The 23,370-nt window shown below is 41.4% G+C and overlaps 1 protein-coding gene across 1 annotated transcript in view; it reads right to left on the minus strand.

The window, feature by feature from the left end:
* The window catches only part of LOC134431409 (guanine nucleotide-binding protein G(q) subunit alpha), a 190,918-nt gene that overhangs the window by 98,762 nt on the left and 68,786 nt on the right, over nt 1-23,370 (minus strand). The window contains exon 2 of the mRNA XM_063179426.1: nt 1,308-1,492. Within this exon, the coding sequence (XP_063035496.1) occupies nt 1,308-1,492 (185 nt within the window). The remainder of the gene's footprint in view (nt 1-1,307; nt 1,493-23,370) is intronic.

Consider the following 23,370-nt stretch of genomic DNA (forward strand, 5'->3'; position numbering starts at 1 on the left):
CAAGACAAGTACTGTGCTAAAAATATGCAGTTACTCGAACTGTGAGATATTTTCTAGAGACCAATATTTTTATGAGATTCAAATTAATAGGAAATGCCCTTCCTGTGTTTTTTAGGTTGCGAGGCTAATGAATTTACCTTCTTAATGGAGGAAAAAAAAGGAGGGAAGTGGAGAAATAAGTTTGCATTTTTAATTTCTTTGAATTGAAAAATCCCCAAGTTTTTAAAGGAATTGCATCTAGAACCTGGCAACTTTGGCAAGTTGTACTTTAATTCACACCTCGAACTGATGGAAATGCTTGTGAAGGAGGTGAGTGCAAAGATAGACTCACTTAAAGTCAAGGTATTTTTATATAGAGAAATTAACAGCTCTAATTAGAAAGGTCTGGCCACACATATACAGGTATGACACATCTAATTCACTACAACTATACAAAAACAGCCTATATGAATTGAACACTCAATCTGAACAATGCAAAACACTTTGCAGTATAATACAAGAAAACAATTTACTGATTTATGATTAGGACTTCCATATACTACAGCAAAATGGCTGTCAGTACCGATTCTGAAAAAAAAAAAAAGTGCGCTTCACAATCAACTAAGTCTTCAAGTCAGCTTGTTAGGAAATTCAGTGCTTTATGTACAGCAAAAACATGGACCTGAAATACACATGCAAATTTCAATTTTAACACTAGTTATACCAGTTATACATTTGATTTTAAATGGAAAATTTCTGAATGGAACAAAAATTAAAAGAAGTCAGGTTAATCAAAGATAAACCTTATAAAATGCTTTAAATATGTTTTCTTTCAAAGTTTCAATGATGTTATCACTTTCAAAAGAATTTGCTTATTCTAAGGCCTTGTATCAAAAGTTTTATTTCATAATATACTCACATACAAGCAGATATTCCCACCTATTTTTCTAATATTTTTTCCCCCACATAATATTTATGGAAAACCTTAAGTAGTACTGGTACAAACCAGAAAAATTACTTAACTATGCTCTGGCCAGAACATGAGCTGGGAGGAAGGGAAAAAAGATAATTAAAGTCACAGGCAAATGGCAGCCTGCCCTCTACCCTCTTGCTGTCACAAACCTCCCAAACATCTTGATAAGAACAGCACCTGTGTTGTCAGAGCAGTGCAAAGGGCAGAGAACTCGAGGCAGGACTAGAAGAAGCTCTTTCCTTTCAAACTTTAGGTAGAATATAATTTGTGATTTATCATTTTTAGAGGCCTTCAGTACATTTCCTAAAGATAAAAGAGGAAAAATTTCAGCTATGGAAATAAACAAAAATCTCACCTTATTATGGTCGTACTTATATGGGATTTTGAGGGTATCCATGGCTCTGATCATGGCCTGCATTGCTGTAAATATATTCTGGTACACCAATTTCGTAAAGCCCCTTTTGTCTTCATCAGAGTAACCTGATCCATGAATAATTCTCATCTGTTTGATGAATGTGCTTTTGCCACTCTCTCCTGTGCCTGCAAGACAAATAAGAATATACTTCAGCCAATGGACACAAACATGACTTTTCTGCACAAAGTGGACAGCTTGTTAAGTTCAGGGCAAAACACTGTCAAGTGGTTATGGTGCTTGCAAGGTGCTTGCTTCAATATCAAGACAGCAGTAACACAGTAACAACTGCATCAACATTGAATTAAAAAAATTTTTTGAAGACAAAATACAAGCAAAAAAAAAAAAAAAAAGCAATGAGTTAATAACTAAAACAAAACTTCTCCAAAAAATCTAGAATACACCACTGGGTATTTAAAATTATAAGCATAAAATTCCAATCCCAAAGAAATAGTTCTCAACTACACGGAATTACTATTAGATGTTCTATCACAAAAAATCATAGAGTAAGAACAAAAATTAGCTTGCATGGCCAACTTTCAGAACATTATGGTAAGCAGCAATATACAACCAATGCATAATTCTTAGAAAGCCAAATAATGTACCAATTATAGTTGTGCAAACTTCAACCTCAGAAATATATAAAATCAGCTTTAAGTAAAATTTGGCTTGTATTTGTTAATGCACAGTCACGACTTGCTTTACATTTCTTTGTATCTTTGTACTTTACACAAAGCATAAATAACTAATAAATTAATATTCTGCATGTTTACCAATTTAAAGTTAAGATTTGCTTGTTTGGAATTTTGCACAAAATATATCACATAGCATTTTTTCTTTTGGCAAAATTCAGTCTCTCTGTGATTAGCTGAGCTTATCTAAGCAATCAAATCGTATGAATATTTTATAAGAAGTAACTGAAATTTAAAATAGTTGCACAGCCACATGAATGCTGTATGTACACCTAGCTATTTAGCTCCCTAAGAAATGCAATGCATTCAAATGCATGCAGTACTTAGCCTTGCAGCCTAGATTCTATTTTGATCATTTTTATAAAGCTTTCAGGCCTCATTTATGATATAATACTTGACTACCAGGACAAATAAAGTTTTATGCCTTACATGATATTTTAGGTGTCTCAGAGTAGTGTATTTCACAAGCAGTGCAATGTTGCAGTACAAGCTGATTCGTACTGAACATGAATCCGGTTATAAATAAGAAATCCAGCCTAGTTCCATAAACCAGCCTATGGGCTGACTGACAGAGGTTTCAACCAATAACAACTCTCCTAAAGTACAAGCATTTGACTGGTTCAGAATCTAGGAGGTGTGGAGATTAGACCAATGACTGTTTAGAGCCAAGAGTTTTTGAATTGCCTATAACAGCAAGCCCCGAACAATAAAAAACACTGTTTGGCTGAGGAGCAACGAAGGTCTGTCATGTGTTATGTCTCAGACACATAAACTGTTATGAGTAGAACAGCTGCCCATTATTTTTTTTTAAGGCTGCAGAGTTAGCAGGTTGGGCCAGTTGCTGCCAGGGGTGGAGTTCTAACTTTTTGTTATTGTAATCACTGGTCATTTTTGTTAACTACCTGTCGTTGATGGTTAAGAATTCCCCCTTTTGTCGAGTGACACCCTGCTGCTTCCTAGAGGATGACACCCAGAAGGTGAAGGGGAAGGGACATCGACATGCAAATGACATCGGATCCAGCATGCAACTGGAGAGACCCCTCACCAAACCTAGCCAAAAACCCTTAAAACAACGAGCCAACAGAAAATTGACGAATCAAAGTGATGACTAGACGTGTGTGACCGTGGTCACAGGGGTTTTCAGGATGAGAGAGAGGTGAGAATGTTGATTCCATGATCAGAAGGCTTGATTTATTATTTTATGATATATATACTACATTATAACTATACTAAAAGGAATAGAAAGAAAAGTTTTCAGAAGGCTAGCTAAGAATAGAATAGAAAAGAATGATAACAAAGGAGCTCGCTCTGACTCTGTCCGAGAGAGCTCAGTCTTTGACTGGCTATTAATTGTAAACATGTGAGATGGGCTAATCACAGGTGGACCTGTTGCATTCCACAGCAGCAGATAACAATTGTTTACATTTGTTGCTGAAACTTCTCAGCTCCAGCAGGAAAAATCCTGAGAAAGGATTTTAATGAAAATATGTCTGCAACAGACATGAGGAACAGAATCTAGTATCCGCCAAGGCCTTTTTACCCCTCACCCTAACCTAAAAAGATGCCAGCTAGACAGAGGACCTTGAATGTTGAACCGAAAAGCAAGGGATTTCCCGATGCTCTCATGAGGACGGAACCCCCAGCTCTGCCCACAGACCAGTGGACAAAGCTGCACTCTTCCTCCTCTTCCGAGTCACTCCTGGGAGCATCGGTGGCGTGAGCGTGGACCCGTCAGTTCTCCCCACCGGAGCTGATCACTTTTAATAAAGGCATTAAAAAGGAGAAAAGTCTCCTGCCCGTGTTTATTTCATGAACATCATGTGACAGTGCAATGCAAGGTTAAAGCATGATTCTGTGCTTGCAACTCTTAATGTTTCAGGTAGTACTCCTCAAAATCTAACCTCAAAGTTTCTACAAGATTTTGTCTTTACTCTGTGTGACTGTTCATTAAACTCCCACTTAAATTTTTGGCTATCACAGCTCATGCTAAGGAATAATGTATGCTAGGAGCAGAGTCATTAAGTCAAAGCCAAGCACTAGAGTCAGCAGGACAGGTGGCCAAAAATAACTAAAGGGCCATTAACCAACCATTATCACCTGCAAATTGTTGTTTCCAGGAGCTGTTATCTTTTGTTTGACAGTCTGGTCAGAATGTGCTAAATTATGGAAATGATATAGACCAAATCTCCAAGATGGAGAGTATAGAACACCAGCTTACCTAAAAAGCTTTTGAAGTATATCCAACAGCAGTTGGACTGCTGAGGCTTTCATGCTTCCTGGTGTGATACAGGACATACCTGCACCGTGATGGAAGAGGAAGGATGAGCACACTCACTGTTGGCTAGGCAACTAATTCTTTTCCTCATAGGTGTGTTACCAGATAATAAATGGCCTTCACCTGGTGAGCTAACACAATGCTTATTCTCTGAAACTACTGGCCTACGGCACAATGCCCATTGTGTAAGAAGGAGAACTGGAAGTTAGCCAGCCTCAGTGTTCTGCCAACTCAGCCAGGTCACCTGGAACACCAGGGTCTAGGAACACCAGGGACCACCAGAGAGACCCCCAGGACAGAAGAACTCACGAGTAAAGGGGAGGGGAAATATGTTTATGATTTCAGGGAAATGATTATCACATGTTTGTTTAGTCTGGGACAATCAATAAATATGTATGCAAAATACAGTATCTAAACAGAAACTTTCTTGTACCCAGCATGCACAGCTTTGGGAGGAGCTATTCCCCCGAGCATCCAGTCAAATAAAGAATGCCTGCTTCTTAATGCTACATTGGTGTTAAGGGGTTTCTTATTTTACCGAATTTTTGGTAACAGTTTTGGTGACACAGATGGGACAGACTCCTGATTTTCCACGGATCCAAGGGATCTCAGGACTTCCAGCCAGCACCGAGGGATTCTCGGAGAGAACCTTCGATCCCTGGTCCAAAGGAAATCGGAACAAGATCCCTGGTAAGATAAAGGCATTCTTTACTTCACTCTAAAGATGTTAACTGTTAACCTACCTATAAGGCACAGCAAAAACTACACAGTGTTTGGTTTAAAGGTACCTGAAGTGAGAAAAGGAAAGGGTTAGAGTCCCTTCAAAAGGGAAGGGTTAGACTCCCTTCTAAGGAGCTCCTTAACAGTAATTTGTTATAATGAGAAACAAAACCTCAAAAGGGGCATCACAGGTGTCACTGCTGGGATGTATCTTGAAACACTGGAAACAAATTTGGGGTATTCCCCTCATGCGTGAAAAACTTAGAATTCTGTAATCAGTGGTAGCCACTTTACATGCTGGAAGATCAAAAGAAGTGGCCTAAGGATGGAACCTTACAGTATAACACCCTGTTGCAATTAATGTTGTTTTGTAGAAGGGAAAAGAAGTGGAATGAAGCTCCTTATGTTGACTTGGTTTTCACCCTAATAAATCATCCAGAGCGGCAAAAGGAATGTGGGAGGACCCTGCAAGATCCATTAATTTTTGCACTTGAAAAGGAAAAGAAAGGCAAAGGGTTGAAAAGGTGATGTTCTGTCTGCAGCCTAGGGCAGAGGTGCTTAAAGTGTGGAAGAGAGGACAAGGATGATTTAGAGATGATGGTTACTCTACGGCAAAGAGCAGGTGGGGTGAATGGTGAATCAGCCGGGAACAGGTGGGGTGAATGATGAATCAGCAGGGAACACGGCTAGATGCATAAGTAGGTCATGGGACAGTGGACTGGAATGGAGAGAACACTTTAGGGGATCAGAGGATTTTAGCCTGATTGCAGGACCCACTAGAAGGCAGCAAGGAGAAGTTGGAGGGATGCTGGGGATATTCTGATGGCTCCCTTCTGGCAGGCGGTTGGGAAACATGGTCCAGGAAAAGTAAAGACATCATTTTCAATTGTGGATTTAATGTCATGGGAAAAGGCAGCAGGAGTTTATAGAGAGGATCCGAATAGAGTTGCTAAAGTATTTGAAACCATAATTAGGACTCAGGACCCTGACTGGAATGATATACAAATGATGTTAGATATGTTGTTGGATAACACAGAAAAAAGGATGGTTTTGACCATGGCCAGAAAGCAGGTGGAGGGGGCACATGCTAATGGAGACTTAGGAGGAACTGTAGATGAGATTTTTCCTTCAACAGATCCAAGGTGGAACCCTAATTTATTGGGACTCCAAGATTGTTTAACAAGATATCAGAGATGAATATTGTTTGATGTAAAGCATGCTACACCAAAAGACATGAACTGGTCAAAACTGTATGAGGTAAAGCAGGACAGTACTGAATCCTCTACAGCTTTCATGGAACTATTGAAGGTGACTGCCAGAAAAATATACTGATCTGGATCCTGAGAATCCAGAAGAGGCTGTACAGTTAGCAACTACCTTTATAGGGCAGTCTACTCCAGATATTAGAAAGAAACTCCAGAAACTGGAAGGAATGGGGTCACATTACTTAGGAAAGTTGTTAGATGAAGTGTGGAAAGTATATCACGACAGGGATAGGGAAAAAGAACTATGGCAGGCTAGAAGGGAAAACAAGAGACATGACAAATTGCTTGCGACTTTTGGGGTGGCTAGGGGACCTGTGGAGGGTACTAAGGGACCGGCCAACAGGAGAGGTCGGGTGGGGGGAACAAGGGGAAGGGGAGGTGGAAGGCTTCCACTGTTTCCCTGACAACAGTTAGGGGAAGACCAGTATGAAATCTGCAAGGAAAAGGGGCATTGGAAGGGAGAATGCCCACAGGCTGGAAAGCTGGACCTGGTCTTAAAGATTAGACCATTAGAAGATGAAGATTGAAGGGGACCAGGGGATTCTACCCCAGCTGATCCCCTGGTTACACTGAGGCTGGGAAAAGAAGAAGTGGAATTTTTGGTGGACACAGGAGCAACTTATTCTGTATAGAATACATGTAAAGGGAAACTTCGTAGAAATGTGGTTGTCTTGGGGTGATGTTATGATACTGTATCTCCTATCGTCTGCTTTATGCCCAGACATGGGTCCTGTAATTTCAAGCTCAAAGGGGGGGCGCAGCGGTGGAATTCTTTCGGTGGCCTATGTTCAAAAACACAGGTAACTCCCTTGGCTTTTCCCCAGCACTCAGCTCTGTGTATGCAGCAGAAAAAAAAAAGGTAGTTGTGTCTGCTTTTAGCTAGCTTTTTTTTTGTTAGCTGAGGCAAGAAGTTTTTCTCCCAGGACTGTGGCTTCTTCTTCTGGAACTGTTAAGCTTTGCTCCAGTCTGAAACACCTGAACATTGCCAGGAGCCCCACGCCATGGCCCAGTGGGGGGAAGGCTTCAGGGATGCCACATTCTGGCTCCAGATCTCAGGAGAAACCAAACAGGACTCTAAAAATCCACCATCTTTCTCCACAATGAGAAGGTTTATTATCTAACAATATTAATTTTCTTTTCTGTGCCTGTGTGCACTCTGCTTTTTCAATAAACAGAGTTTTTTTAAATTTTCCTCCAAGAAATTCCTTTTGAACCTGTGGGGGAGGGGCTCTTGAAACCTACCTCTCTTTCGAGAACATGTTCTTTTCAGGACATTTCCTCCTAATTTGTTTCAAACCAAGACAGTGGTAAATGCAATTGATGCTACAGGGAAAAGCAAAGCTTGGTCCTTTTTACAACCTATGAAATTTAAATTAGGAAATAATTGGATTACTCACCAGTTTCTATATATGCCTGAATTCCCAGACCCGTTGCTGGGGAGAGATTTATTAGGAAAATTAAATGCTCAAATAATTTTTCAGGATGGGGAAATACAAATTTAAACACCAGAATCAAAAGCCCTTTGGGCAAGGATTTTTATGTTACAGGAGTCAAATGAATTGGAAGAAATCCCATAGGAGGTAGAAAACACTAGACAATCAAAAGCAGCCAAACCAGTGAGGATTACTCAAAAACCTGAAGCTAAACTGGTAAGGCAAAAACAATATCCTGTTAATTGGGAGGCAACGAAGAGGCTGGAAAAGCTCATAAAAATTTCATTAAATATGTGTTATTGAAGGAGTGTGAATCAGAAAATAACACACCAATGCTACCTAATACAAAACAAAATGGGGAATATAGGTTAGTACAAGATTTAAGGGTCATTAATAAAATAGTACCAGATATTCATCCAGTAGTAGCTAATCCATACACACTTTTGACAGTACTAAAATGGGAATATAAATGGTTTACAGTTATTGATCTTAAGGATGCCTTTTTCTGCATACCCTTGGATGAAAATAGCCAAACAATAATTTGCTTTTGAATGGGAAAGTCCCACCTCTGGATTCAAAGTTCAGTTAACCTGGACTACCCTACCACAGGGTTTTAAAAATAGTCCAACAATATTTGGAAATCAACTAGCAAAAGAATTAGAACAATGGAAAAAAAAATAACACCGAAGGGGCAGTTTTACAGTATGTGGATGACATTCTGCTGGCAGCAGAGACCTAACACTAATGCCTGCAAATGACCATAAGTCTGTTGAACTTTCTGGTACAGAATGGTTACAGAGAAGCTAAAAGAAAAGCTCAAATAGGAAAGACAACTGTGAACTATTTGGGCTTCGAGATCACTCAAAGGCAGAGAATTCTTGACCTTGACAGAAAGGAAGCAATCTGCCAAATTCAAAAACCACAGAACATCCGAGAATCATGAGGCTTTCTGGTAGTGGTTGGGTGGTTCCAGTTGTGGATCTTAAATTATGGACTTTTAGTGAAGCCTGTCTATGAAGCCCTAAAAGAAACAAAAAAAGGACAATTGGTGTGGACTCACAAGTGCTGAACTGCCTTTTGAGAACTGAAAAAGGCATTAATGACAGCACCTGGATTAGGGCTTCCTGACTTAACCAAGCCCTTTGAACTGTTTGTACATGAGAGGCAACATTTAGCCCTGGGGGTCCTGACACAGAAGCTGGGAACCTGGAGGAGACCTGCAGGCTATTTCTCCAAACAGCTGGACAATGTGAGCAAAGGATGGCCAGGATGCTTGCGAGTGGTTGCTGCAGCTGTTCTACTGATCCAAGAGGCCAGGAAGCTCATGACTGCACAGCACATAACTGTTTTTGTCCCTCACATGGTGATACCTGTATTAGAGTGAAAGGGGGGGGGGGGGGTATTGGCTGTCCCCCAGCAGGATGCTCAAATACCAAGTTGTGCTTTTGGAACAGGATGATGTGGAATTCAAGACAACAGCAGCCACGAATCCAGCTGTATTCCTTGATCCAAAGGCAGTGGATGAGGGAGCCCTGGCACATTAAAGTCTCCAAACTATTGAACAGGTATATTCCAGCACAACTGAGCTGAGAGATGATCCAATAGAGAATCTTGATTTAGAATTATTTATAGATGGGAGCAGTTTCGTGAAGGATGGAAAATGGATGGCAGGATATGCAGTGGTAACCACTACTGAAGTATTGGAAGCTCGATCTTTACCAGTTAAGATGTCAGCACAAAAGGCAGAAATAATAGCACTAAAACAAGCATTGAATTTGGCAGCAGGCAAAAAGGTGAATATTTGGACTGATTCTACGTATGTATTTGGTCTAATTCATGGCCATGGAGCTATATGGAAGGAAAGGGGACTCCTGCTCAAGGATCAGCTATTAAACACAAAGAATAAATTTTACAACTTCTGGAAGAAATTCAAAACCCAAAGGAGGTGGCAGTGATGCATTACAAAGCACATCAACCTGGGCAAACGAATGTTATAGTGGGAAACCAATTGGCAGGCAAAGCAGCTCAAGGAGTAGCTGAAAAAGGCATCCTAGCCTTAGTACCACAAAGACAAATTGACATATCTGAATTAAAGCCTATTTATGACAGTGAGGATCAGTGCTTAGCAAGCACATTAAAAGCCACTAAGAATCAGGAGGGATGGTGAGTAACAGCCAACAGGTATAGTTCCAACTTCTGTAATGAGAAAAATAATGGAAAAAGAATGCAACAAAACCCATCGGGGAAGTAAGTCCATGATATCTAGTCTCCAAAGCTCTGTACTCTGCATAGGAATGACTGAAATAGCAAAATCATACCTAGTGAAATGTCCAATTTGTTTAAAAAGTAATCCCATATATAGGAAAAGACCACCTGCTGGAATAATTAAACAGGGAAATTCACCTGGAGATTATTGGCAAATAGATTTCTCTAAATTACCCAGACAAAACGGGTAGAGGTATCTTTTGGTTTGGTAGATACTTTTTCCAGATGGTCAGAAGCCTTTCCCTATCGCACCAATAAAGCTGGGGAAGTGGTAAAAATCATGCTTAAAGAAATCATACCGAGATTTGGGGTACCACTTGGGATGTCCTCAGATGGAAGCCCACATTTTATAGCAGATGTGGTGCAACAGCTGAGCAAAACTCTAGGTATAAAATGGGACTTACACGCACCTTGGCGACGACCACAATCAAGTGGGAAAGTGGAAAGGATTAATCGAACTTTGAAACGACAAATTAGCAAAATGTGTCAAGAAACTTGCTTAAAATGGCCACAGGCCCTCTCTCTGGCTCTTTTGCGAGTCAGAATTCAGCCAAGGTCAAAAACTAAAGTCCCTATGAATTGCCGTATGGATGCCTGTATCAGACACCATCCTATCTTGGAGAAATACTGTTGTGGTTTAAAAGCAAAACCAGTGAGAGACTCCAAGTCAGTAATACAATTTATTAGGAAAAGGGAAAAAAAAAACACTGACAGAGTCAGAATGCAACCTAAAACCCTGCTAGTTAGGATGGTGGTAGCAGTCCAGACAAAATGGTCTTGTTGAAGTGATGATCCCGTAGAAAAGATCTGGTAGATCTTGTCCTCTGGAAACCAGTGGGTAAGGGCAACTTGTTCTGTCCCAAAACCCAGATTATATCCAGGTGGGGATGATTAGCTCCTCCCCCCTGGGCAGAGCATCGCGCAATGGGCTGATATAATTCTACGAGTCATTCCGTGGGTCCTTGATTGCCCATTAAACAGAAATGGCTCCCGAAGGGAGTTATTTTTGAGTCTTGTGGCAAGGCATTGATGGGTCCATTAACAGGAGATAAAGGAAAAAACAATGCTCCTCCTGGTTTCAACAGCTCTGGAAGATGGGGATAGAATGCATCTTTATATTGTAACCTAGGACAAATGCATTCAAAGGGAGAAACAGATTTAAATCTATACTTAATTTCTTTAGGGAAAACCCTTGCAGGATTCTGCCATTTTATAACCCTATTGGGACCAGTTGCTTTGGATGCACCTGTTCACCCATACCAATCTGGGGACTTTGAATATGTTAAGACCTGGAACTCTGAACCCTTAAAAGAAAAGTGGAAAGGACACTTTCACATCCTCCTGGTAACCTACATGGCACTTAAGGTGGAAGGAATCAAACCCTGGGTCCATCACACACAGATAAAACCAGCAACCACGCATTAAACACAACAAAAAACCCATTAATTAACACCACAGAGTTTTTATTATCTGTAAACCCTATTGTTTTAGGTATGCAATATGATTTTCTAGAGGGATATTATTTATTGGATCTAAATGAAGATGATAAATAATTGCATATTTATAATAATAATAAAAACTATGTTGCTAATCTCTGAGAAGGGAAATGTGATCTTAAAGCTAGTGCAAGATTTTGGCAGATTACAGAATGTAACCTCTATAACAGCTTGTTTGCCAACACCAACTTGTGCAGAAAATCCAATTCCGTGGGAAGTTTTAGTCAGCAATTTGACAAAAATTTGGGAACACATGTGGCAAGGAAATAGCACCCATGCCAATTGGACAGGGACGGAAGAAGAATACTCCTTACAATGGATGTGTAACAATGTTGAGAGTTGTAATATCTTAAAACCAGATCTGGAAATAACCTCAGGGAATATTTATCGGCTGACAGACTGCACTAATACCCCTTGGAGATGTCAAATACCCAAATATGGAACAGCCCTCAAATGGGACAATGGGAATATATCCAGCCAGTTCAATGGTGTCTGGACTGGGAAGGGAATCCAGGCCTCCCAGAAGACCCCTTACAGGTTGGTATAAAATATTCTGATTTAATTAGGTCAAGGCAAAAGGATCCAAAGATAAAAGAAAAGTGGAATTGCACTCAAGTATACACTTGTACTAGTAAGAATCCTGAGATACAGCAACTCATGACTGTGGCTCAAGCTCTAAGTTTAGGATATGTTTGTAGAAATTATTCTACCTTTCTTAATGACACCTGGTCTCACCTAACAAATAACAAGACTTGGAGAGATATAGACTTTAAGCAGGGCATGGTAAAATCATTAGGACCCAGAGTATGGGTGGGAAGTAATGGGATCTGGACCACACATTTGCCCTTGGGAGAATCGAGAGTGCAATAGACACTTGGGAGTATTAACCTTATGTCCCTTGTGGAAGGAGTCACCATTGGGAACCCAACTATGGGGAAAAGTTAAACGTGATGAGACTTGGAAACACCCCAGTAGAGGAATCATAGTGGGATGGATTTTAGAATCCATTTTTGTGGATATTCTCAGTTCAGTTGAAGAGAGAACAGAGACAATTTCTCCCAGGCTGAGCCTGGGAATCTTAGATGAAAGAATTCAAACAATTATTATCTCTCTTTCTGTAACCATTGTTTATAGTTATGGTTCTCCACAGCGTGCTATTCATAGGCACCAATAATGTGAGATGTTTTCTACTTTGAGACCAATCCAGTCCCACTTAGCAAGTGAGACTATAAAGCTCACTGCTTCTTGCTAATAAAGATTCTTCTTGAGCCTTCTGATCCACCTGAAGACTGGAGTCTTTCCGTCCCTGACTCAACAGCATCACATTTTCACTTCCCAAATATCTACCTTCAGAAATAGACTAACAATACAAAATTTTTGTTAACAGGTGAATAATATTAGGAATTATGGGTTATAACTTATGAAACCTTATGACTTCAATGATGAATAAGTGAATTTGCGTGATAATCTGGGCAAAAGGGGATTGAGCCCATTTGTTGTATTTCTTCTTGAGACTATGATAAAAAGTTTAAATCACAGAGTATGTCATCCTGAAAATTTGAGATCAAAAGAGACTGACACTGTTGACTTTGTTTTGAAACATTCAGACCCATCTCCCATGTGTATAAACCAAATACAAGTCTTCCTTACACACACATTCTCACAAAATCAAGCACAATGTTATATACAGACCTATTTATTTTTTTTGTGGAAACACAAATGGTTATTGCTGCAATGAAACTTCTCCAGAGTTGAAAGGTTAGACCAAACCTGCTTCCACAATCAGCCTTCACTATAATCTCCAGATTGTGATGTGATCAAGAGCAAAGCACCAAATATGCATACCATCTTTGCACAGCAAAAACTGGCCAGCAGGATGTAATTTACCAGACAGGAGAGAACATGGATTTTTTTCCAAGAGTTTATAAAATTACAAACCCAGGCAAAGAAAAAATACTACATACTTCAAAAAAAAAAAAAAAGTTTCAGGCTATCTTAATGTCCTGGGGTGGTATTATGATGCTTGTATCCCCATTCATCTGTTTAGCCCAGAAATAAATAAGTTTTGCACCTTTAAGACTGATTTCAAGAGCGAAGGGGGGGAGAGAAGAAGTGCAGAGTTTGTTATCAGAAACTGCACTTACTCCCCCACATCCTTCTCCTTGACTGTGTTGTCTGCAGCACGGATAGCGAGAGAGAGCTCTCCTTTACTTTTTAGTTAGTTTTTAGCTATCTGAGGCAGAGAAGTTCCCTGAACTGTAGTTTTTCTTTTTTTCAAAACTGTTAAAACCTGCTCTAGACTAAAAACCCAGAAGACCACCAGCAGCTCTCACCTCTGGTCCACTGAGCCTGGCCTGGGCCAGGGCATTTCCAGTGCCAGAGGGACTGAGAACATACTGAGTGAGCCGAGCGACAGCCCACCAAGGGGACTTTCTGAGTTTGGAATGTTTGGAATGGCAAGAGGTTTTATTGTTTAATAGTGTTCTTTTTTTTTTTTTTTTTTTTTTTTTTTTTTTTTTTTTTTTTTTTTTTTTTGCTAGTAAATGCTTTGCCTGTTAAATAAACAGTTTTTTCCACTTTTCTCCAAGGAAATATTTTCCCAAACCAGCTGGGGGAGGGTCCACTTAAATTTGCTTTCTAGAGAAACCCCTTTAGAAGTTTTCTCCCAAATTTGCCCTAAACCAGGACAAAACCATTTTTTGGCGCATAACATGGGGCTCAAGAAAGTAGAAAAAACCTATACTAATTACATTTTAGTTGTACTTACGCTGTATTAAGATAAATCAGTCAGTACCTATGTTACCTAAATTCATAATCTTTCTAGGAAGAAGCCTTCAGGTGTTTCTAGTCCCTAAAAGTTTTTGAAGTTTTAATGTCTTTCTAGTCCCTAAGCTTATTTTCTTATCGCAAAATAGCTCCAGTATTGTCCCTAACACAGTTTTTACAGTAGAGGGGCATGAATTAGAATAACTATTGTGCTAAGCTCAGTGATAATAATTTATAGAGTTTACAAAGGTACTAGAATTGTAGGAATGTGTCCCCTGTTGACAGCGTGACTAAATTATTCTTTGTTTGCTTCAAAAGGCAAAAAGCCCAGAAGTTTCTCTCCCAATTTGGTACAAAAGACACCTCACAGGACCTTTGGGACTTCACCTCAGACCTGGGGCTGTTCGATTGGACAGAGGCCAAGAGGTCCCGCCTAGGTAATTCACTAGAAAAGGAAGAGAACAAAGGAAATAATTGCTTTTGTGGGGTGTTTTAGAAGGAGCAAGAACTTCCTGCCCCTGGCTCAGTTTTTCTCTGTAAGGGCTTTGTTATTTTGCCTTTTATTAAACCTTTTTCAGTTTCCAACACTACCTCAGAAGCCATCCTGCTAATTTTATGCTATTTGGGGTAGCTGGGCTATCTCAGGTGTGATAGGTCTTCCGAGAGCTCATAAGACCTGGCTTGAGGAGAAACCCATCATAGAATCTGTTCAAAATATATATAGTTTATAGTTTCTTCATCCTACCCTGTGTTCTAGTTCCAATAGCATGTTTTAGTTTATTAGTAATTACAGCCAGTTTGTTAGAGGAGGAGCAGGAAATGAGCCTTTTCAGCCTTTCCTTCTTCTCCTTTGAATCTGTTAAGTCACTTTTTGAATATGTTCAGTTTTGCTGCAGCTGGAATAGCTGCTAATAAAGTCTAGGGTAAGGAAGCAAAAAGGGCCTTTGCATAGTATCCACAGATGTTTAATTCAGCCACGTGGTAAGATGTTCAGGGTCCCAGGGCACACTCATCCAGGGAGTCCAGGTTTCTCTTTCCCCAGAGGTAGGGGCTCCACAGTAGTCTTGGGGCAGTTCCAAGATGAGGGCCAGTCGGGGAATAGGGAGGGAGTGGCTCAGAGACATAGGAACAAGGGGAGGAGCCAATGGGGTCCCAACAGCCTCTGAGGGAAGCCTCTTGTGTCTCCCCAATCCAGGGGATGCCTCCCAGGGTCCCCACAAAGTTTCCCCTAAATGTTAAAGAGATCACTTTCCTAGTATTTAATCTAGTTAGCTCTATATGGTCTACAACTTCTCTAGAATGAGGGCTGAGATGTCCAAAAGACCTGATGAGACCCCCTAACCCAAAAGTAAACCCAGGTGTGAAAAATTCTAAGTAGTATACAGAATGAAAAAAAATAAGTCGAACCCTAAAAGAATTTTTTGATCCCCCAGCCTGAAAATATTCATGTAAACAAATTCAAAACCCAGACAAGGTGGGGAAATACCTAGAAAAAAACTGCCATGATGACTCTAAAGAAAAAAAGATCATTGCAGTAAGGTAGACCATGGCCTATGCTTATCACACCCTACTAAATACTAAAGAACAGCAAATAGAAACAAGGGGGCAGGGAGATAAATCAACAACTACCCCAGTCACTCAGGCTGCAGCCAACACCCCAGCTACTCAGGTTGTAGCTAAACCATATAGTAAGCCTAAGCCTGCAGCTAAACCAGACAATAAGCCTCAACCAATTACTATTGCTCCTACCATGAGAGGTGGAAAACACACAACCAAAGCCGATTGGCCAGTGGACAATGATGATCTGGGGGAAGGACCCTCTAAGCCAATTACTGACACAAAATCAAAATTCACTATTAAGTCCTTTTCCTTGAAGGACCTTCATAGCCAGAAAAAAGATTATACTCGACAACCTGATGAATTTATAATTAGTTGGTTAGTCCATCTTTAAAATACTGCAAGCAAAGATACAATTCTGTATGGTACTGAAGTAAAGCAATTAAAATCTCTGTCACATAATCCAGTTATCAACCAAAAAATGATGAGAGGGGCTAACCCTCAGTATCTAGGCACAAGTCTTGGGAAGCGTGGCACAAAAATATCTGTGTGCAGACAATCTCTATATACAGCAAACCCAGTAAAAGATCATAGAACAAAAAATTCAACACTTAAAAAATCAGTAGCAAAGATTGTCTTCTCAAATAACCAAAACACTATAAATCCAGACTTAATACCATATACATCCATAATGTAACAAAAACTTATACAACTTAAGTGTGGTAGCTAGGGAAGAGGCGCTGCGGAAGATTTCGCGATGTCACGGAAAGCTAGGACCCTCGGTTCCCCATAGATAAGACCCTCAGGTACTCATAGATAAGAAATTAACATAGGAATGTGGTCCCACTAACAATAGGAATGTTGCCCCACTGAAGCCAGTAACTTTCCATCCCTTACCCAGTACTTTTCCATCCCTTACCCAGTACTTTTCCATTCCCTACTAACCATAGGTAAGAAGGACAAACCCCTTTTTGACGTAGAGACCCCTAAGACTATAAGACCCCATGAGAAGAAGTAATAAACGCCTTTTGACCGTCCACCACATTGGTGTCTGCGTATGTCATTGGCCCGAACGGCCCTAGAGAGAGGGCTGTCGAGCTGTACCTCAGAACCAGGTCGCCTGCCTTGATCCAGAAGGCAACACTTAAGCCACAAAAATACACTTCTGCTTTAACAATAATAAAGCAGGATGACAGGGAAAAGACCATACTTAATATAACCAAGAAGTTCCAAACATATGCAGATGCCATGCATAGCCCAACATATACAAAAATCACAGCTAGAGAAACACGTCTAATGAAATTAAAAGATAAAATAGAAGAGAATCACAAAAAACTCAGAGAAGTAATTAAAGAAAGCTTTCTCCAAATCTCAACAATACAGATCAGAAGTTCTAATACCAAACATAAACATCCCCCAGACAGGGAGAGAAGGTACACCCCACAAGCTGAACTATAGTTCTTCCAACATGATTATAAAAAAGCCCATAACAAAATAGAATAGAAAATCTACTACTGCTTTAACGCAAGAAGTGCATAAATTTTTAAAAAGCAAGAATCAGAGAAAAAGTTTCAATAAAAAAGAAACAACTCCAGTTGCCCATAGCAAAACTACCAAGTATAATAATAATGACAACATATCCAATCTTCTTAAAAGAACCTCCAAAACATATGCCCAAGAAAAAAGAGGCTTAGAGGGGCCCTACCACTAGACAAGTAAAAGTTTAAAAAACCCATATTTTTTAGACTGTATAAATTCATCAGCCTATCACATCAGAACCATAAAAATATAAGACCTTAGCGAACACTAGTGCACAGTTGAGAAAGAGTAAAAATCCCCCAGAGCAGAAATCCATTTTGATTTAGGAGAAAAGTACATCTTTAACCCTGGTTAGCCTGGCTGCAAAGCCTAGGCTAAAGGGAAAACTGCGGCAATGAAAGACAGAGATAAGGGGGATGGGGGGAAAGGGGAGACAGAGGGAGATAAAGAGAGACAGAAACTGCTGTGGGAGCAGGTCGGCTTAGCCTAGGAATTCTTTCTGATAAAGAAGAACTAGCGGCAAATGTCACGCGAAATTCGTAAAAATGAATATGTATGAACCTATTGTGAAAGTGTACGCATATGTATTTGAGAGGGGGATAAAATAGGACCTGAAGTTACATGCCTTTTAAGGAGAGCAATCTCTGCATGCATCCAGCCCTGTAATAAACATACTGGCTTAACAACTTTCACAAAGTTGTGGAGTTCTTTTTCTCTTTCTCCGCAAAAAATTCTGGCGAGCCAGGCAGGAGGAACCGTCCCTGTCCCCGCAGAGGATGGCAGAATAGACGGACTCCTAGGCGTGCCCCAGAATTTTCCTGGAAGGGCTCCGCTCGTCTCGGCTTGCCTCCTGCGAGGACAGACAAGGACCTGCTGGCCTGCGGAGGATGCAGTATGTATTGAGGGGCCCCGGGGGAAAAGAGAGATAGGATGGCTGAGTAAGTCACTCAGAGACGTCTGTGTGCTTGGCCTGTGGTTGCAGCCGATCGAGTGGCTAAAGGGGGTTTCACTGCCTGATAGAGCAGCCGCTAGCGACCCTGGGGGTGGGTCCAGTGAACCTGTGTGTGTGTATGTGTGTGTGTGGCGTCCGGACACTGCATCAATGTATGGTTAATGCATTGTGTGGTTAGTGCATTGCGTTTGTAATCGTGCAAGTGTAAAAGTGTATGGTGTATAAAAGAGAGTATATCTAAAGTGCGGGGGGCTTTCTACCTGCAACTGGAGGGGCCAAGTGAGGCCTGAGGCACCAACAGGGGCAGGCTGTGGGGGCAGGGAATGCCCGGGAGAAAAACAGAGGAAGTAGTGGAGAAGCATGGGTGAGGACGATCATTGAGTAAAGGTGGTGATTTGTGGTGTAGATTGTGCACGCTTTTACTGTGGCTAGACGAACCCAAGGGGTTCCTCTGCCCCCGTGGTTTGGACTTGACCCCTGGGAGTTTGTGAATCCTGTGAATTATTGGATAGATAGAGGAGACGAACGAGTTAATTTGGAGGGGCTCTACTGGACTTCAGCTGGTACTATAGTAAGTCTGGACTGGGAACAATCTGCAATAGAGGATTTAGAGTTCCCTGTGATAAACGGAATAGCCTGCCTCTGGGGGAAATTCCTGAGAGCCTTTGGTGCATCAAGAGTCTGGCACTCTGCGTGGGTATTATTGCAGTGTGGAGTTTGTGAGAGACACTGGTATTGCTGTTCTAACAAGCATCAGGGCACATGCCCCGAGTGTAAATTAAAGTTTCCTGATCAAGCTGATTCAGAACCTAAGATCTTAAAGCTTGTGTGTGAGAAATCACATCTGATACCTGTCACCTGGAGCTGTGTGCGGGAGGAAGACTGGGAAACTACTGTGAAGCTCTGTGAAGAGAGGTTTGGGTGGAAGCGAGATAGGGCAAGGAGTTGGAGATAATGGGAACTAACCAGAGCAAAGAAGTCCCTCAGGCTAACCCCTTGGGGTGCATCTTGGCCCACTGGAAGGAAGTCACAAGTAGGGGGGGCTCTGAGAATAAAAAGAATCTAATCCAATATTACACACGCTGGTGGCCCTTATACAGGTTAGAGGATGGAGCGAAGTGGCTGCCCACTGGAACTTTAGATTATAATACCTTACTGCAGCTGATGTTGTTTTTAAGACGGGAAGGTAAATGGGATGAGGTTTCGTATGCTGATATGTTTTTTGTTTTAAGAAATCACCAAGAATGGCAAAAGGACTGTGGGATCAGATCGCCCTCAGATCCACTGGTCTTGGCCCTTGAAAAGGAAAACAAGACAAAGAGAGGGCAAATCAAACATTGTTGTTCAGCATGTAGTATAGGACAACGGTGTGGGAGATCACATAAGGTTTATCATTCTAAGGAGCAAGGAGACACATTTGAGCAGATGAAAGCTCCTCCTGGGAGGAAGGAGGTTGAGGAGGTTGAGGATGAGGATGAAGAGGAAGGGAACTTCCCCAAAAAGAAGGAGGACTCAGGTGAGGAAGGCAAATCCACTAGAATCCAACCCCCCCCCCGACAGTCCAGTTGCATCTAGAACTAGGAGGCAAACAGTGTTACAGGCCCCTCTGCGAGAGGTAGTGGGACCAGAAGGGGGGATATTAATGAATAAAGTTCCATTTACCACTCTTGATTTAGAGGCATGGGAAAAGATTGCTAGGAATTATTGTGTTGATTCAATACTTACTGCCAAACGTCTACGATATGGTATCAAGCAACACAATCCAGATTAGGCTGACATCCAGTTACTACTGGATGCTTTCACTGAAACAGAAAAACAGCTGATCTTAAAGAAAGCAGGGACTTTGGCTGAGGATTACTGCAAGAACAAGCAGCTAGATGTAAAGGAACATTTCCCCCTCCAAGACCCAGAATGGAATCCTAATGTATCAGCAGAGGTAAAGAAATTAGCAGATTATCAAGATTGGATAGCAACAGGGGTGGAAAGAGCTATTCCAAAAACCATAAATTGGTCTGCCTTATATTCCCTTAAGCAGGGGCCTTCAGAGACTGCATCTGAGTTTCTAGAGCGTTTAAGGGATGCTATGCGTTGTCATACATCATTAGATTCGGGGCCTGAGATAGGGATGAATCAGCTAGTTAATTAATTTTTGGGGCAGTCTGCCGGAGATATTAGACGTAAACTTCAGAAAATTCGAGGACCGGAAGGGAGAAATCTCGAAGCCTTGCTAGAGGAAGCCTGGAGGGTATTTAGTAACCGGGAAGAAGGATATAAACAAGGAATGAAAAAGTTGGTGGCAGTGGTACAGGAAGAAAGGCAAAGAAAATACAACCAGGGACGACCCAGACAAGGACCACCTCGGCTGGGCAGCAACAAGTGTGCAATCTGCAAAAGAATTGGTCACTGGAAAGATCAATGCCCGGAATGGAGACGGGGTCACCAACAAATGGCTGCACACGTACAAAACAACTGAAGAGGTCCAGAGAATTCTGCCCCAGCAGATCCACTGGTTATAACAATGAGTCTGGGGGGAGAAAGGAAAAGGGTAGAATTCTTGGTTGATACAGGGGCTATATATTCAGTTTTAAATAAAGCTTTATTACCTGTGGAAAATGATTATGTTGTAGTGCAAGGGGCAACTGGCCAGTCTGAAAGGGCATATTTTTGCAAACCTTTGAGATATAAATTGGGAAAACAATGGGGTATTCATAAATTCTTGTACATGCCAAATTACCCAAAGGCACTTTTAGTCAGAGATTTATTGGAGCAGCTACAAGCAACCATTACGTTCAAAAATGGAGAGGTTACTCTGAAAGTGAATGATCAAAAGTACATAGAGGTATTAAGTTTAACCTTAACAGGTATTGAAATCAAGGAAAAAATTAATGAAGAAATACTAGGTAAAGTATTTCCCGGGTTATGGGCCTCTGATGTACCAGGGAGGGCAAAAAATGCCTCCCCTACAGTAATTCAACTCAAGGAAGGGACACAACCAGTGAGAATTAAGATGTACCCCCTAAAAAAAAGAAGACAGGGAAGGAATCAGCCCAATAATTGAAAATTTTCTGCATTTAGGGTTACTGAAAGAATGCCAATCTGATTTCAACACTCCCATTTCACCTGTTTGGAAATCTGATGGGTCATACCAGATAGTACAAGATTTGAGGGCTGTCAATAAAGTAAGAAAAGATTTGTATCCGGTAGTAGCCAATGCATATACTTTATTAACTTGTCTAACAGCTGAGCTAGCCTGGTTTACTGTTTTAGATCTAAAAGATGCTTTCTTTTGCCTCCCCATCCACGAAGCCAGCTAAAAAATTTTTGCATTCGAATGAGAAAGCCCTAAAAGTGGGCACAAAACACAGCTCACATGGTCGAGATTGCCCCAAGGCTTCAAAAATTCCCCCACTCTCTTTGGGGAGCAACTTGCAAGAGATCTGGAGTCCTGGGAAACTCCACAAGAAAGAAGGAAGGATTTTGCAGTACATGGATGATCTTCCAGTAGCCAGTCGGATGAGAGAAGCATGTGTGGCCTGGACAGTAAGCCTTTTGAATTTCCTAGGACTCCAAGGAAGCAGAGTCTCAAAGAAAAAGGCACAGGTAGTGAAAGAGAAAGTACCTGAGGTACAAGGTGAGTGCTGGGCAACGGACTTTAGGGCAGGCTCGCAAGGAAGCCAGATGCCAAACCCAGAAACCCCAGACAATAAAAGAACTCCGAACCTTCTTATGCATGGCAGGGTGGTGCCGGCTGTCAGTTTGTAATCATGGACTGCTCGTCAGACCCCTCTATGCTCTTATTGCCGATGAAAACAGATCTCCAGCGGACAAAAGAAGCCACATGGGCCTTTCGCTAGCTAAAGAGTGCCCTCATGTCAGCTCCAGCTTTAGGACTTCCTGATGTAAGTAAACCATTCTTTCTATTTTCCCATGAAAGACAAGAAATTGCCCTGAGAATAGTGGCTCAGGAGTTGAGTCCATACCGGAGAGCAGTTGCTTACTTCTCCAAGCAACTAGATGCAACAGCCAAAAGATGGCCAGGTTGCCACAGAGCTGTAGCAGCAGTCGTGCTGAATATTCAAGAGGCACGCAAGTTTACCCTCAGACAAAAAATTACTGTGCTAGTGTCCCACACAGTGTCTGCAGTACTGGAAGTAAAGGGTGGCCACTGGCTTTCACCACAGAAGTTTCTGAAATATCAGGCCATCATGGTAGAGCAAGATGATGTAGAGATAGTAGTGACTAATATTGTCAACTCAGCTTCCTTTTTCAGTAGAAATCAAGGAGAAGCAGCACACCATGATTGCCTGGAGACTATTGAACCTACCTACTCCAGCCGCCCAGACTTAAAGGACACTCCTTTGGACGATGCAGAGACCTGGTTCACTGACAGGAGTAGCCATGTTGCCAATGAGAAGCGACATGCTGGGTATGCACTGACCACCTGCAGAGAGGTAATCGAATCTGGACCCTTACCAACAGACACCTCTGTGCAGAAGGCTGAGATAATTGCCCTGACCCGTGCCTTGGAAATGGCAAAAAAAAAAGAGAAAAAACATCTATACAGTTTCGAGGTATGCATTCGGAGTCGTACATGCACATGGAGCCATCTGGAAAGAGAGGGGACTGCTGACCTCACAGGGAAAGAACCTGAGATGCACAAGAGATAATCCAGCTGCTGGAAGCAGTTCAGCTGCCTGAAAAGGTAGCAATTATGCATATGAAGGTACACCAAAGAGTGAGCTCAGAATTGGAGGAAGGAAATGAGCTGACAGATAGAGAGGCAAAAGAAGCAGCAAAAGGTGAGGTAACTACTGAAGGAGTCCTAATTCCAGATGGACAGATTTCCCTTGAAGGTAAGCCAGAATATAATAAGAGAGATAGAAAATTTATTGAAGATCAAAGAGGGACGTATAACCAGGAAGGGTGGGCTACCATTGAAAAGAAGCTGGCAATCCCTTTCCATTTATTCTAGTCACTAGTAAGGGAAAAACACCAGAAAACACACTGGGGAATAGATGCCCTATACACCTACTTGATTGAAAGAAT

This window comes from Melospiza melodia, chromosome W (genome assembly GCF_035770615.1).
Source record: "Melospiza melodia melodia isolate bMelMel2 chromosome W, bMelMel2.pri, whole genome shotgun sequence".
In the NCBI taxonomy this organism is placed as follows: domain Eukaryota; kingdom Metazoa; phylum Chordata; class Aves; order Passeriformes; family Passerellidae; genus Melospiza; species Melospiza melodia.